The sequence below is a fragment of the Saccostrea echinata genome, unplaced genomic scaffold (assembly GCF_033153115.1).
Source record: "Saccostrea echinata isolate AGI-Se365-2 ecotype Australia unplaced genomic scaffold, CSIRO_AGI_Sech_v1 ptg000009l, whole genome shotgun sequence".
Classification (NCBI taxonomy): domain Eukaryota; kingdom Metazoa; phylum Mollusca; class Bivalvia; order Ostreida; family Ostreidae; genus Saccostrea; species Saccostrea echinata.
Genome location: NW_026889758.1, coordinates 22,005,138 through 22,019,881, shown reverse-complemented (window position 1 = coordinate 22,019,881; position 14,744 = coordinate 22,005,138). Strand labels below are relative to the sequence as shown.

General features: G+C 34.3%; 2 protein-coding genes across 2 annotated transcripts; both read right to left on the bottom strand.

Moving 5' to 3' along the window:
- Positions 1–403: 403 nt before the first annotated feature.
- Positions 404–3,855, bottom strand: LOC133182033 (uncharacterized). The gene is made up of 5 exons (XM_061316739.1): positions 3,783–3,855; positions 2,995–3,122; positions 1,901–1,974; positions 654–741; positions 404–537 (listed from the first exon to the last, which is right to left on the bottom strand). The coding sequence occupies exons 2-5, from the start codon at positions 3,113–3,115 to the stop codon at positions 440–442; spliced, it is 381 nt and encodes a 126-aa protein (XP_061172723.1). The 5' UTR covers positions 3,116–3,122; positions 3,783–3,855; the 3' UTR covers positions 404–439.
- A 4,574-nt stretch (positions 3,856–8,429) lies between these two features.
- Positions 8,430–12,013, bottom strand: LOC133183450 (protein male abnormal 3-like). Its single transcript, XM_061318410.1, has 3 exons — positions 11,699–12,013; positions 9,059–9,241; positions 8,430–8,950 (listed from the first exon to the last, which is right to left on the bottom strand). The coding sequence occupies exons 1-3, from the start codon at positions 11,913–11,915 to the stop codon at positions 8,541–8,543; spliced, it is 810 nt and encodes a 269-aa protein (XP_061174394.1). The 5' UTR covers positions 11,916–12,013; the 3' UTR covers positions 8,430–8,540.
- Positions 12,014–14,744: the final 2,731 nt, after the last annotated feature.

Below are 14,744 nucleotides of genomic sequence, written 5' to 3'. Positions count from 1 at the left end.
AAATTTGCAGGAATGTTGACCCTAAGGTTACTCACTACCTGACTTTCTCTGGTTGCAGGATCTGACCTACATTTTCTAGGTGAGTAAAGAGGTTCAAGTTTTAGGGGCAGATCCATTCCCAAGTAACTATGGGTTTTACCTGGACCAATGTTGCATGGATAATATATCTAAGGATGCAGTTTATGATGCTGGATCTGGCTTACATTTTCCGGATGACTGAACAGTAAAACTTTTGGAGCAGGTAACTATAAATCCTAGCCAAACCAAACTGATGTTACAACTAGCTATAGAGAAGCAGCTTCAGAAATATCATTCATGGGCTACTTTGCTTTTACTTATTGATAACATTTGTCGAGGTGATCTTTGATTACCTATGTTTGATTCTACATGCAGGAAACCCAAATTAAAAAGATGGTAAATTTAATTTAATTCAGTTTTTTCATCTGCCAAGGCACATAGGGGTGGGAGGAGGATTTCCGTTGTATATTTCTCTGAAATCACATGCACCAATTTGTGCTACACCATCTGAGGTGTAACCTAAAATACAAAAAAAAAACTCTTATTATTACAATGGAAAAAATACATTGGAAAAAATCTGGCTATATTGTATGAAGTAAAAAATGTTCCCATCTATATTTATTTTCAAACATTACCTCCAAGAATATAGGTTTGTCCATTTTCCAGACCCACTCCACATTCCTCAGGGCTTCTCGTGTAAATCTCTGTGGGTGCATCTCCTGTCTACAATTACGTAAAGAAGATCATTTATTTGCTGGTGGCAATGTAAACGTTTGTTTGTTTAACGGCCCTTTCAAGAATTTTTCACTCATATTGAGACGCCACCACTTTCCGGTGGAAGGTTGCAAATTTAGACCTATACTTGGCACTGAGGGCCATTGAGCAGTAAGGGATCTTTTTTGTGCCAGCACCTACTGGGACACTGGACCTCAGTTTATAAAAAAAAGAAAAAAAGAACCGGTCTCTACGTCTAGCAGTGGGATTTGAATCTGCGAGATAAGTATCAACTCCTTACTCCGCGACTCTACAGCATACGATCTAACCACTGCGCCACGCGGGCGACGCAATGTAAATATCGTTATGTTTTGACCATCCTGACAACGTCAGTGACCCTGGATCCATACGTGATCATGGGACCCCTGACAAAGTTTAGTTGATATTTTACGGGCTAACTGCAGCGACATCTTTGGAGGAAATGACATAAAAGTTTTTCATTAGATATTTCAATTCAAGGGTTGACTGCAGCGACATCTTTTGGGGAAATTACATAATAAAGTTTTTCTTATATCGAACAATCACAATAAGCCTTTTCATTGTGAACAACTTGGAATACGTGCATTGAGGTGTGTTATGTCAACTTATGAAAGCTCCAATTTGACTGGTGCTCTCAATGAGAGAACCAAGCCCGTGTAGATCCAAATGAATCCAAATGAAATTTGTCAGGGGTCCCACGACCATGTTGACTCAGTACCCCTGATGTTGTGAGGATGTATTTTGACAATCTATGTACCGACCTGTGAAAACCCTAACGTGATTTGTTTTAGGGAACTGAAAGCATTATATTTGAAAGAAATCATCATATATGGCAGAAAGTTTTGACTTCTGTTTCGAAAATAATTTTTTAACTATTAGATCATAGCAGGGACGCTTCCTGAAAACATTTTTAGAATTGATTTGATAATTGATAAAACAATTAAAATATTGACGGGTAATTACAGACCGATATATACAGCAACTGTGTAATTAATTTTTTTTTTTTCAAAAAAGTTATCAGTATTTTTGAATGACCCTCGAAGATGACTAAAGTTTAATTTATAAAGTGAGGGTACTAGTAGGCTAGTAGCCACCAGCACATGTTGATCTTACTTATATCTATAATTACCTTGTAGTTTTTTTGGACGTCCAATGTATATCTGTAATCAATTGATGGATCTTCCTTCACAGTTGCAATAACAGCTGAATAATGCAAACACATTATAATAACATTAAAACTGAAAGGATGAAACGATAGAAGATTATTTACCACTTTGTTTATTGTGTATGCTTGCTACATGCGAAAAGAACAAACTCAGAGGAAAATGCCTAAACAATTTCAAAAGATGTAAATGAAACTCTGCTTGGTGTTCTGGCACTTATTTATAAGGAAATATTTGTACATTTATTTGATCAATGTTTTATGTAAAACACCTTTCTTTTAGTCACATTTTTATTTCTGACAAATACGAGAGGGAAAAAATGCAAGCTATAAAATTAGTAAATCATATTCATTTATGAATGTCTGCGAATTTGATAAATGCTTTAATATGAATTTGATTCCACTTTTTCATTTGGTTTTCTGGCAAATTCACCAGCGAGAGAGAGAGAGGGGGGATGTTTTTAATGACCATTCTATTTTGACTGAAATATTTTAAATGGATGAAGATTATTTGATCATTTCTCAAATTTTCCTCTTTTTTATTTATCTAAAATTCTGTATCTAAATTTTGAGTTTAAATGAACTTTGCATGTGAAATCAATAACGTTTTAAAACAGTCGTAATATGTTTGATAAGGAAAGTTAAATTCGGTGATCTATACAGCATACATGTAAACAGTTCGAATATATTTTAGGAATAATTGTCTTGGTTTTATGATGTGATCAATCAATTTGCACGCGTGATAATTCGCATAAAGGCCTAAGGCGTTTATGAGTAAAATTATCACGCAAGCAAACTGATCATCATTATAAAAAAAAGCAATTATTCCTTACATTTACATTTTTACCTGATCCTTGATTCAATTAAAAAAAATCAATAATAAGAAATCTCAGCATCCCCGCCAAGAGTATTATTAAGCAACACGCAGCGAAAAAGAATGCAGTTCTGTCACGTGCTGAGCAAATCCATTTAGGGGGTTATAAAGCCATTATACCTTATTTGTAGTTTTTTCTTAGAGAAAGACATTGGAAAATGTAAATATATAGAAATATTTGGTTTACCATAGTCAGCGTTACATATGGCGCCATCAAAAGTGAGCGTAGTTGGACACCGGCAGGCCTCAGTCAGATAAACACACAAGGCCAGTGAGAAAGAGATAAGAGGAGTCCTTGTATGCAACATGGTTTTGCTTTTGCAAAGAGATAGATTGATGACTTGATTTAATATTGAGACAATTAAGCTGTACAGCTGTATATAAATTTATTATTATTTTTCTATGATTCATTGTCAAATTCTGCAGAAAGGTAAACTATAGGAAGATTTGTAACAGTTTGGAAAATGAAGACACTGATATCCAATTTTAATTAAAATTACACATGTATTTATCATCTGATAAGAGAGCCAAGAGAACATCAAAATACCCATTTTCTCAAAAGTTATGTCCCTTCTGTTACAGATTACACAACGACAAATTAAAGAACATGTATATTTCAATATTATCCAGAAACAAAGTGTAACAAGATACAAGTTTTAAGAGCTTTGACTTTTACATCAGCAAGGATATATAGAGTATTATTGAAGTGAATACAGAATCCAAATTATATCATACATGAACTTGTGATTTTTACCTCTTTCTTTGGACTCAAAAACAATAGGAGTCAAATTAGAAAGTCAATTTATGCCAACTACATTAACATTATATTCTTAAATCATAAACGAACTTTTTGTTATTAGGAAATTTTTTTCTCGCCTTCCTTTCATTTGTTTGTAATTTGGTTGAAAAGGGAAAAAAGTTTTTTGCTTGTATTCCATAGCAACTCAATCAAAATTAAATTAATCTACAACTTACCTTTGAATATCTGCCCCCAGTTGTAAACGACAAATTCGCAGTGCCCCGTTATACTCACTTATATAAGACAAGTGTGATTGACTGAAGTATTTTCGGTCCAATTATTTAGTAATTTCATGTTTACTAAAGATGTAATATTTTCTAGCACGTACAATGCTTCATCACATGAATAGTTTGATAATTTAGCAATTCACATACAAAAAAAGAGTATATAATAGACTTTTTGACGATTAAATAGCAAATTTAAGTACGTAATAATACATATAATAGCAGGGCAACCATCATAAAAATAATTGTAATTGAATATAACATTCATAACATTTCAGAGAGAGAGAGAAACAAACAAAATAGATAACTGATATTTAAGTTTGTTAAACATGTTGAATTAACTCAAATGTCAAAAAATTCTCAATGATTTTAATTCGGTCCTAAAATATACATGTACGTAATTGTTGTCAGTATGTCAGGTCATGAAAACGTGAACTTAGTAAACCTTAACAGTAACCCCAAGTAGAAAGCAAGATGAACATTACACAAGTTTTTATACCCCCACTCCCCACCCCCCACCCCTACAAACGAAGTTTAGGGGTGGTGGTGGTACATGTATATTGGAATCAGCATGTTCGTCTGTCTGAACAAAAAATGTGAATTGCAGCTTAAAACTACTCATCAAAACTAAAAAAAAAAATCACCAAGTATTAAAAAAAAAAATCACCAAGTATTAAAAAAAAAGTTTTTTGTTAGGTAGTCCCTACAAATCTAAGCGAACCTTATTAAACAAGATGTGTTTGTGAAACACTGATGCCCCCGTATGGCAACTTATAGCAAAGGTTAAACTTTCTCAAATGCAAATCAAATATGTTGGTATCCAAAGTGAGGTCTTGTCTCGAGGAATATACCTGTGAAATATGAAAGTCCTAGCAGCAACCATTGAATAGATATGGAGAAGGTTAAAGTTTTTCAAACGCAATTCAAACATCAAGGTCAAGGTCAAAATTAATGGTGCCTAAGGAAAGGCCTTCTCACAAGAAATATACAGGTGAAATATGAAAGCTAAAGCACCAATCGTTCAAAAGTTATGACCAAGGTTAAAGTGCTTCAAAAGTAGGTCAAACTCCAAGGTCTAGGTCAATGGATTACAAATGTTGGTATCCAAATGAAGGTCTTGTCACAAGGAAAAAACATGTTAAATATGAAAGACCTAGCAACAACTTTTCAAAAGTTGTGGCCAAGGTTAAAGTTTTCGAAAAGTAGGTCAAAGTCCAAGGTCAAAGGGTCAAAGTTGTTGGTATCCAAAGGAAGGTCTTGTCACAAGGATAATATATGTGAAGTATGAAAGTCCTAGCATCAACGGTTCAAAAGTTATGGCCAAGGTTAAAGTTTTCCAAAAGTAGGTCAAACTCCAAGGTCAAAGGGTCAAAGTTGTTTGTATCCAAAGAAAGGTCTTGTCACAAGGATTCGCGTGTGAAGTATGAAAGCCCTAGCTTCAGCGATTCAAAAGTTATGGCCAATGTTACAGTTTTTTAAAAGTAGGTCAAACTCCAAGATCAAGGTCAAAGGGTCCAAATTGTTGGAATCCAAAGGATGGTCTTGTCACAAGGATTACATATGCTAGGTATGAAAGCCTTAGCTCCAACCGTTCAAAAGTTATGGTCAATGTTAAATTTTTTCAAAATTAGGTCAAACTTTAAGGTCAAGGTCAAATATGGTGGTACCCAAAGAAAGGTCTTGTCAAAGGAATACACAATTTAAATATGAAAGCCATAGCTCCAACCAATCAAAAGTTATTGGCAATGTTAAAGTTTTTGCGGACAAACAGACAGACGGACGGACAGGGCAAAAACTATATACCCCCCAATCTTCGATACGGGGGCATAAAAATGTGGCATCAAGATTACACAGTTCTTTTTTTCATTAATCATTATATATAAGCTTTGTATAACAAATTTAAAAAAAAGTCTTTGTTTTCAACAGAATGACATGTTTATACATTTTCTATTGTACTACAGACGTACGGTTCATTACACAGCAGAAAGTGAAATTCATTTGTCCTTTGGGAGTTATGAGTGGTTATGCATCCAGTTAAAGATTAATTAATGAGTTCAATGTGGGAAGTTGTCAGAGCATCTTTTATCTAGCAGGTGTTATTTATATATATATTTATATATATACATATATATCCTGGGAACTGGGCAGAAGAATTCAAGATCTCTGTTCTCTAGCTCTCTTAATTGTAATTTATAGTCTGTAAAATTAAAATACAATAGTCACTGGTTGACCAGCCTTTTATTTTTAAAATGAATTTGGTATAAAGTTATCAAGAAAAATTTGATATTGTATACTATGATTTTTTTTTCAACAAATTGCAGAGCGTCTCACACAAAGATGACAGATGGTTGCAATTTATATTTTACATATATATATATATATATATATATATATATATATATATATATATATATATATATATATATATATATACATATTATTTATATATTAGTATTGAAGTTTTATTAGGCTGCGCCTTAGTTCATCATTCATAAAAAAAAAGTGTAACGAGCAATTGAATTTTCACTCTAAATATTTAAACACATTGTGAACACCTCTTAAATCCATAAAATATGTTCAATGACTTGACACCTTTTCTGGAAAACCCAGCAAGGGTTTCCAAAAGACAGTGGAATTAATTCTTTTAATAAACTTTAACAATTTCCCAACCCTCGGTCATAAGTTTACCTAACTCATCGCCGTCGCCAAGTATGACGTCAAGCTTCTGACTTTTCAGTTTGTTGGTCTACCAAAAGTTTCTTCCATTAAATAACCATCCAAGCCATCCGTGAACCTCTTGAACTAGGTATAAATCTGTATCCGTGATATATATTTGTGTTGTTCCGTAGTTTACATATTTTTTCCCGTATGGACAGGAGTCATATACCGCTCAACAGTTCTGCTTGATAATTTGGTGCTTCGCATCATCGCCCGACGTCACTATTTTTGACAATATTTAAGTAAAGGTACTTTTGCATCTAACGTCATATTTTTGTCACTTGTACGCTAAATTAATGAATTTTTACACATGAGTACTTCAGATCATAGAGTTTTTATGGAGACATTTTTTTCACATTATATTTCCGTATAGCCTGGAAAAAAAGAAAAATTCACTGACAATGGTATTTTTAAAACTCCAAAAATTGCCGTGCGCCGAGCACTGACATTTGAGACCTTTTAAAACTTATTTTCACATGCGTATGAGATTACAGCATGATAATGTTTTGTCAAAATAGCAAAAATCTCATTTCCCAACAAGGTGCAAAAAATTATTTATTTCGGTCAAATAGTTTTTGAAATATTCAAAAAGTTCACTTTTTTTCTGGGACAACCCTTGTACAAACAAGACTTAATTTTTTGCATTTAATGAAAGTTACAGCGCAGATTAAAGCTTTGAAAACTGCATTAAACTTCAAGATCAATGTCATGAGGTCAAATATTATAATACAGTCCGAAAGGTCTCGTCACAAGGAATGTACATGTGGGTAAAAAAAAATACCGGTATGAAAGCCCTGTCTCTTCTGAAACAAAAGTACGACCAAAGTTATAATTTTGAAAAGTAGGTCAAATGTCAAGGTTACGGGGTAAAAAAGTACATTTGGAAACGTCTTGTCACAGGTAATGAACATGTCGAATAAGAATGTCCTCTCTCCTCTTTTTCTAAAGTTTGCAGCAATGATAAAATTTGTGAAAATTAGGTTAAACTTTAAGATCAAGGTCACGGGGTCAAATATCATAGCACATTTCGAAACTTCTTGTCATAGGTAGTGCACTTGTCAAATATGAACGCCCTATCTTCTCTCTTTCACAAGTTATTACCAGTTCAAACGTTTTGAAAATTAGGTTAAACTTCAAGATCAAGGTCACGGGGTTAGAAATCATAGGATGTTTGGAAACGTTTTGTCACAGGTAATGCACATGTCAAATTGACTGCTCTATCTTCTCTCATTCAAAAGCTATAGCCAATGTTCAAAATATTTGAAAAGTAGGTCAAACTTCAAGGTCAAGGGGTCAAAAACCATAGTACATTTTAAAATGTCTTATCACACGTAATGTACATTCGAAATATAAAAGCTCTATCTCTTTTCATTCAAAAGTTATGAGCAAGGTAAAAGTAATGTTAAAATTTTTGAAAAGTTGGTCAAATTTTAAGGTCACGGGATCAAAAAATCACAGTATATTTGGAAAGGTCTTGTCACAGATAATGTTCATGTGAAATATGAAAGCCCTATCTTTTCTCATTCATAAAATATGATTAAATTTAAATTAAAATTACATTTACTGTTGTAAAAGCAGGGAGCAATAAAAGCATTCGCAATCAGCACAGGGACATAAATAACATTACAGTATTTTGTTATGTATCTGGTAAGCATAGTTTCATAATTTTAATAATTTTAAACACTTTTTAAACGTCAAGCAGAGGTTGTAAACCCAGAGCCTCCCACCCCAATTCCTTCCCTTCTAAAACCGTCACTGAGTTAAAGTACCTCCTAACTCTACCAAACTGAAAAACACTTAAACTTGAAAACATTCCCTTTCTCCAACTTCGTTAGCGAGGTTAAAGTTCTGATCATAGCAAGACTGTATTTTAACCTTTTTATTAATCTCATCAATTAGATTTGTTTCAAAACAGTTTAATGTTTGAAATCAAGTGTGCAAATTCATTTTCCACGAAGAATTACAGATGTACATCGTTGAAAAGGTTTCCATTCATATCTCTGGGGTCTGACAGTGACCGTTGTTGGCTGATGAAGCTGCTGTCGACTGAGTAATGGGCACCATTTGTCTGAAGAAGCCGTGTTCCTGTCCATACCAAAATGGACTCTCCATCCAAGTAGTCCTGGAAAGGCTAGGATTAAAAGACGTCGATCCACTGGGATACAGTCCAGCATGCGATACCGGTCTTAGTGTGGTATATGTGGGCTCACAGAGACAAGAACTGGGCTGTACACAAGGGGATCGGTTGAGTCCTTGAGTGGCTGTCTGGATTGTTGTGCACGTCTGTGCTTTCAGTGTGTTCTTATCAGTTGCTGGTGCTTCGTGCGCGCCTGTGGTCGTGTCCATTGTCCGAGAAACCACATTCCTTGTGATATTCATATAACTTTTCATTTGTGAGTTATCTTCAATATAAAATGAAAAAAAAAATTAAGATATATCAAACGACCGCTCTTACTAGAACACAACCACTCATTAAAATTTTATCGTCTAAAATATAAATATAATCTTACATGCCGTCTTTGTTTGCATGGCTCTGACGTAGTTTGGAGATGGTGTAAGATTAGGGAGTGTTACACTGATATGATGAGACTCCTTTAACGACTGGTTGTTACTTGGATTTAGGAGCCTTAGATAGGGATGTGGTCTGGTACTATGTAATTGTAAAAATGGCAGTGGTGGACCAGTTACTGTACCTTCAAAAGTAAATAATGGAATTATAGATGTATTAAGTATTATATTTAATTGGTTGTAGACAATTTACTGCTGTATTTCTTGATCCATCAAGCATGATCGGGGGGAGGGGGTATATATATTCACAGAATTTCAATATGCTCAGTTTCTTGATCTTTAACTGTATAGTTTCTTTTTCACATGTGAAATAGATTATATATTGGGATATATATAAGTAATACTTAATAGAATGATGACCGATATAATATTATACTAGGGGGCGAATCGAGGAATTTTTAGGGATGGATGTCATTTAGCCAATAGCATACAAGTTCTAAACCAGAATTCAAGTAAATTACCATACGATAGGAATGTATATATAGGAATGATCAGTATGACTTAGTGGAGTAGCTAGCTGACATTAGTGACATACAATGTAGTTGTGTCCCAGATAAATCATGTTTTTATCCAGCATCCCATTACCCAATTCATTATATAGCGACAAGTCTTATACTAATACTATGTCTCAGAGATGATCAATCAATCCAATATTCAGTTGATAAATCATATTACATGTACTACATGCCATTTATCAATTTAATTAAGTATATTGAAGAATTCTTGTATTTATATAAAGAGGAAAACGGCTTATTCAAAGCTGTTCAAGAAGCAAATCAATTATCACACTTAAGGTCAGACGACATGTTCCTCAATAATATATATTTCCCCCCAGAATTTGTCATTGAAATATTGCTAATTTAACATGATTTCTCAAAAAATCGAGGTACTTTACCAGGCATTTGTGCAAGATACCGGAGGGTTATGTTTCCTATATAATCATATATAATCCTTTTTGGTAATCTTTCGAATTGCCAGTATCACAATTTTGGGTTAATTTTAAAGACATTTTGAAAACAATTTACAAAAAAACAAGAGAGTGACAATTATTAATATTTTTTTGAAAAATCACGTAGAGATACAAGTAGATATTTGTGGAACGTGTCATGAGACCTTAAGTAGCTCTTAAAAATGCTTTTATGTCCCTGCGTTTCATTATACATTTTATTGGAATTTTAAAGTGGCTACTTTTTCAGATAAAAAATAAATGAAAAAAAACTCTATTGAAGCTTTTGTTGCTCAATTTTATGTTCACTGATGTCAGAGAAAATCTATTTGGCCGCTACTCAGAATGTGTACATGTATGTGTGTAAGTTCGATTTTTTTTTCCAGCCCGAAGATTATGGCACAGAACAGAACAAAGCTCCCTTCCTCCTCTTGGTCCCCTTTGTCAAACAACAAACGGTTTCACATATAATGTGCTTTGCTTCATCTTTTAGTAAAATAACCCTCCCCCCTCCTTTCACACACTCACACACAAATTCGCCATTTAATAATAGAATTGAATATATTGAATGTACATTTTAAAAAAGTATTCCCTTGACTGCCATCTTTGGGGAAAACCACTGGCACTTGTTAATTTCTGTCATATTTTCTTTTAAGCCATAGTATAATAATAACACATGGTATAACCGACTGGAAAATTCAAATCACACCATGAAAAAGTACCAAGTACCACGTACTTGGTAGAATCTTTTAGAAACTTGTGTAAATAACAGGAAGGAATAAAAAGAAAGGCAAATATTTGAACTCAAGTTTAGGTCCTGAACTTTAGACAACATTTTTTCTACGTATGGACAATTTCTAAAACGAGGTAAATTATTGACAAACAAGTTGATGAAACAAGAATATCAGCTGTCTCGTTTAAAGTCATCATTTCGTAAGTTCTATGGTCGATACAATGACCTTGTCAGCAAATACAATTTATCATTGAGTCAAATGCTGACTGACGTTTTTCATACTAATTGTTAGGCCATTATTTACACACTGAATTGTCGACGGATTTTTCCGTTATTTCCCGATCATGACAAGGAGCACACAGCGGGTGTGACTTGTCGGCAGGGGATGCTCACTCCTCCATGGCACCTGATCCCACCTCTGATGTTTGGAGGTCCGTGTTTGCTCTACTCCTATTTTGTATTGTTTAATGGACTTTTGAGCTTGAATACTGTTCGTTATCTCCATATATTTCATTGTTCAAGCACGCCAACAAGGACGCCATCTTCAGCTTATCTCTTGTTGTTTTTCCACTCTTTCAAGTTATGGTAAGACACCAAACAGGAAAGACAAAAAGAAGCAACAAATCGGATCAAAATTTGAACCCTTACCCCATCCCCGACACAGGGCACTATACAAAAACGTTCTTTTTGTACGGAGATCTTCAACAACAGCGTACTAACTCGCCCAACATATAATTATATGAAAATAATTCATTTCTCTCGCTTTTTTCTCAAAGATAGAGGGGGTTGTTCTAACTCGAAAATTTTTCCACAGAGCCATCCACTGCACCCTTATTAATAAGAAATCGGGAGAGAGTCGATTTCTCTTTTACCCTTTCCCTCAAAAATGCTCAGGAAGCATACCATTTTTTGCCGTATCTTGCTTTCTCCTGAGAGCTATGGCCTGACGACAAACTTCTTTCCGCTTTTCTAGTAAAATACAGGCCTGGCATGTACAATCCCGATACTGACAGAAATGTTTGTGACCTTTTAGCTCCACCAGACTACCATGATTCCTGCATCTGTTGCACCGTCTCACAGATCGCACGGACCTCTCAGTCTCAATATTTTTGTCAGTCATCGACCCGGACTTCTAAAGAGAAATAAGTAACTTTTACACGACAGAAATTCTCTTTTCCACTCCAAATCAAAGAACATACACCAAAATATATCACATGACAAGTCCAGTGTACTTACATGTCATGTAAATTTCTTTGAAAGAACTTGCGCAAAAACTTGGTTTCACGTGGGAAATAAAAAGTAATATGCAAGTCCGTTTCGGATAGAATAGGCATTTCCGGTTTCATTTCACTTGGTTTTTTATTAATCACTTTGCAGCAGATTTTCTTTTTATAAAATAACGGATTACAAGAAAAAATCACTATTAAATCGATAATTTCTGGACTTTGGCTATAACTACCTTATGGAGAAAAAATATTTTCCAGGTGTTTGTATTTTTGGTTATTGAAAAATCTTATGTTGTCGAGCTACACATCAACAAAATATATATTTCAAATATTCGTTTTGAAACGTCAAATTTTATTTATTTGAAAACAATGAAAAATCTCAACGCACCTCTTTACATAGAAGAAAAATATCGGAGGTACTAATGACTTGAAAACGACCGAGTCTGTATTATATCTCATATATGCATGGGTCTATCGATTTTCTCTTCTTTTGGATAGAAAACGAAGAATAAACTTTTCAGTGATTACATTATGTACGCTCTTGATTTCAAGTATTACAGAGTTAGTAATGATATTTTTAAAACTAAATATTTTGTCTAAGTGCATTAAACTATCCTGTGGGAACCGGATGGGTGGGTGGGAATTAAAGGGCGTGCCCTCCCCCTAATAAGTATGGCAGTATATGGTTTACTGCTGTTATTGTACCCTCATAATTTTGCTAGTATATCTGAACAACCCCCCCCCCCCCCGCTGAAATTGATTCCTACGAGCCTGACATTTAGTGCATAAAATATTTGCAGCATCCTGAGTTCAGTACAATTCCATTAACTTATATTTGACTGATACATGAATGTTTCACTTCAGAGTACACAAAATATCAAGAAATCACCTGGCGAAGCCATTTTTCCCAAAGGGTCGTACATTATGGGGAGAGAGAGAGAGAGAGATAAATTCAAAATATACAGTGAATATAGCATACACGTATACATTTACTTTTAAAAGGGCTGGGATACAGATTTGAAGCTCATATTTTCTAAAATTTTCTAAATAATATCATGACTTACATGTTGCTAAAGCATTTCACACTGAAATCTATTAAAAGCGTGATAAGAACAATAATTACAGAGCTCGCACCCTTTTTACAAACACAGCTGTTTGACGTGATGTTACATGGTGAACGTCTGGGACACAAATTATTTTTAAATAAAAATAGACATTTAAAATTGTAAACAATGCAACTATGTCCAGGCCCTTTTAAATCGTCTGAGATAGACCATACCCAACCTTTAATAATTTAATGATCGAAGCATACACCAGAATCATTCTTCAGGGGGCGACCATATTTGATTCTGAGAGGGGGCGGCAAATATTGGACAAAAATAATCTGACCTTGAAAATGTCGAAAATAAATCCACTTGAACTTGAACGGTAACCCCCCCCCCTCCCCCAACACACACACATACGAAATAGTGTTTCTGCAGATTTCCTTTTTTCGTCAATTTTTCCAGAGAAGAAAGAAAATAAATAATCTTCTGTGAGGACATGGCTTGACAATCTTTCCCAGCCCCCCCCCCCTCCCCCAAGATGTTATTCTCGGGAAAATGTTAGGATCAGTGTCCCCTCCTTCCCTGGTACTAAGTAAGTGCCTGTAATTTCGCTCAAGCCACTTGTTGGTTTACCATAACCTTATCTTCCAAATTACATGTAGAAAGTGTAAAAACGCATTTATATCTTATGTCCTCTGTCCTATCTATGACATTTCCAAAGGTGCTTGGGAACAGGACCCCCCCCCCCCCACCGCATTCCGTTTTCCAAGGGCTCTTCGACTTTTTTTTATATATAAAATATTTTTCTATGACACATTCACAAAGTATTACAATTGAAAAATCCAAAATATGACCTAAAACTGGCTTTTTTTATAAAAATTCACACTCTCTGATACTAAAAGAGAACAAGCTAAAATACTAGTATTATATATACAAAAAAGTCGGAGAACCTTGGAATATGGAATGTAGGAGGGGGGGGGGGTCCCGTTCCCAAGCACCTGTGGTCAGTACTTATTACAGTCCGACTATCTCTGGCGTTTTGTCGGATGTTCCTTTTTTTTTTAACAATGCAATATGAATCACAACCAAGGAATATGCTTACAAAAACCATGTTAGGTTTTGTTCCTAGTTTTATCTCAAGTCACCCATACAAAAACTTATATAAAATATATACCGAGTCCAAGTTATATTGGCTTTTTGCACCCTTATAAAACAATTACTAGAATTAAGAAATACTGTAAAAGGTTCACGTTGGTGCAAAATTTGTATATTCTAACCTTCGTTCTCTGTTTTGTTTTGGTATTGAATTGTATTCCTTACCCATAGGGCTGTAATAAGATTATTACATGTATTTATTAGTTGTTGCAGATTTATTGATGGAGAAACATCCGATTTACTATGAAAATCATACAAATATTTGGGGGATTCTTCCATGCATTAAACTGTCAAAAATGAAATGGGGGAGTGTTTCTACCCTATTGAGAAAATTGTATTTAAAAACAATGAGAAACAAAAAATTGAAAATTCAGAAAAAATCCTCACTTCCTGTTGCTTGTATGACAAACACTTATATACTTGAAATAAACAATTACTGTCATAGGGGTGTGCTTGTGAAATCAAAATCATCAATGAAAATTTAAAATTTGTTTTATTTCATACATTAAACATTTACAACAC

Bases quoted from the DNA above. Each gene is read 5' to 3' on its own strand.
- LOC133182033 (XM_061316739.1), bottom strand. From the start codon at position 3,115: ATGTTGCATACAAGGACTCCTCTTATCTCTTTCTCACTGGCCTTGTGT. The intron at 742-1,900 runs GTAATTATAGAT...ACGTAATTGTAG, and splicing joins ACGTCCAAAAAAACTACAAG to ACAGGAGATGCACCCACAGA. The intron at 538-653 runs GTAATGTTTGAA...TTTGTATTTTAG, and splicing joins ACAAACCTATATTCTTGGAG to GTTACACCTCAGATGGTGTA.
- LOC133183450 (XM_061318410.1), bottom strand. From the start codon at position 11,915: ATGACTGACAAAAATATTGAGACTGAGAGGTCCGTGCGATCTGTGAGA. The intron at 9,242-11,698 runs GTATGCTTCCTG...TTACTTTTGAAG, and splicing joins GCAAGATACGGCAAAAAATG to GTACAGTAACTGGTCCACCA. The intron at 8,951-9,058 runs GTAAGATTATAT...TTTATATTGAAG, and splicing joins CATGCAAACAAAGACGGCAT to ATAACTCACAAATGAAAAGT.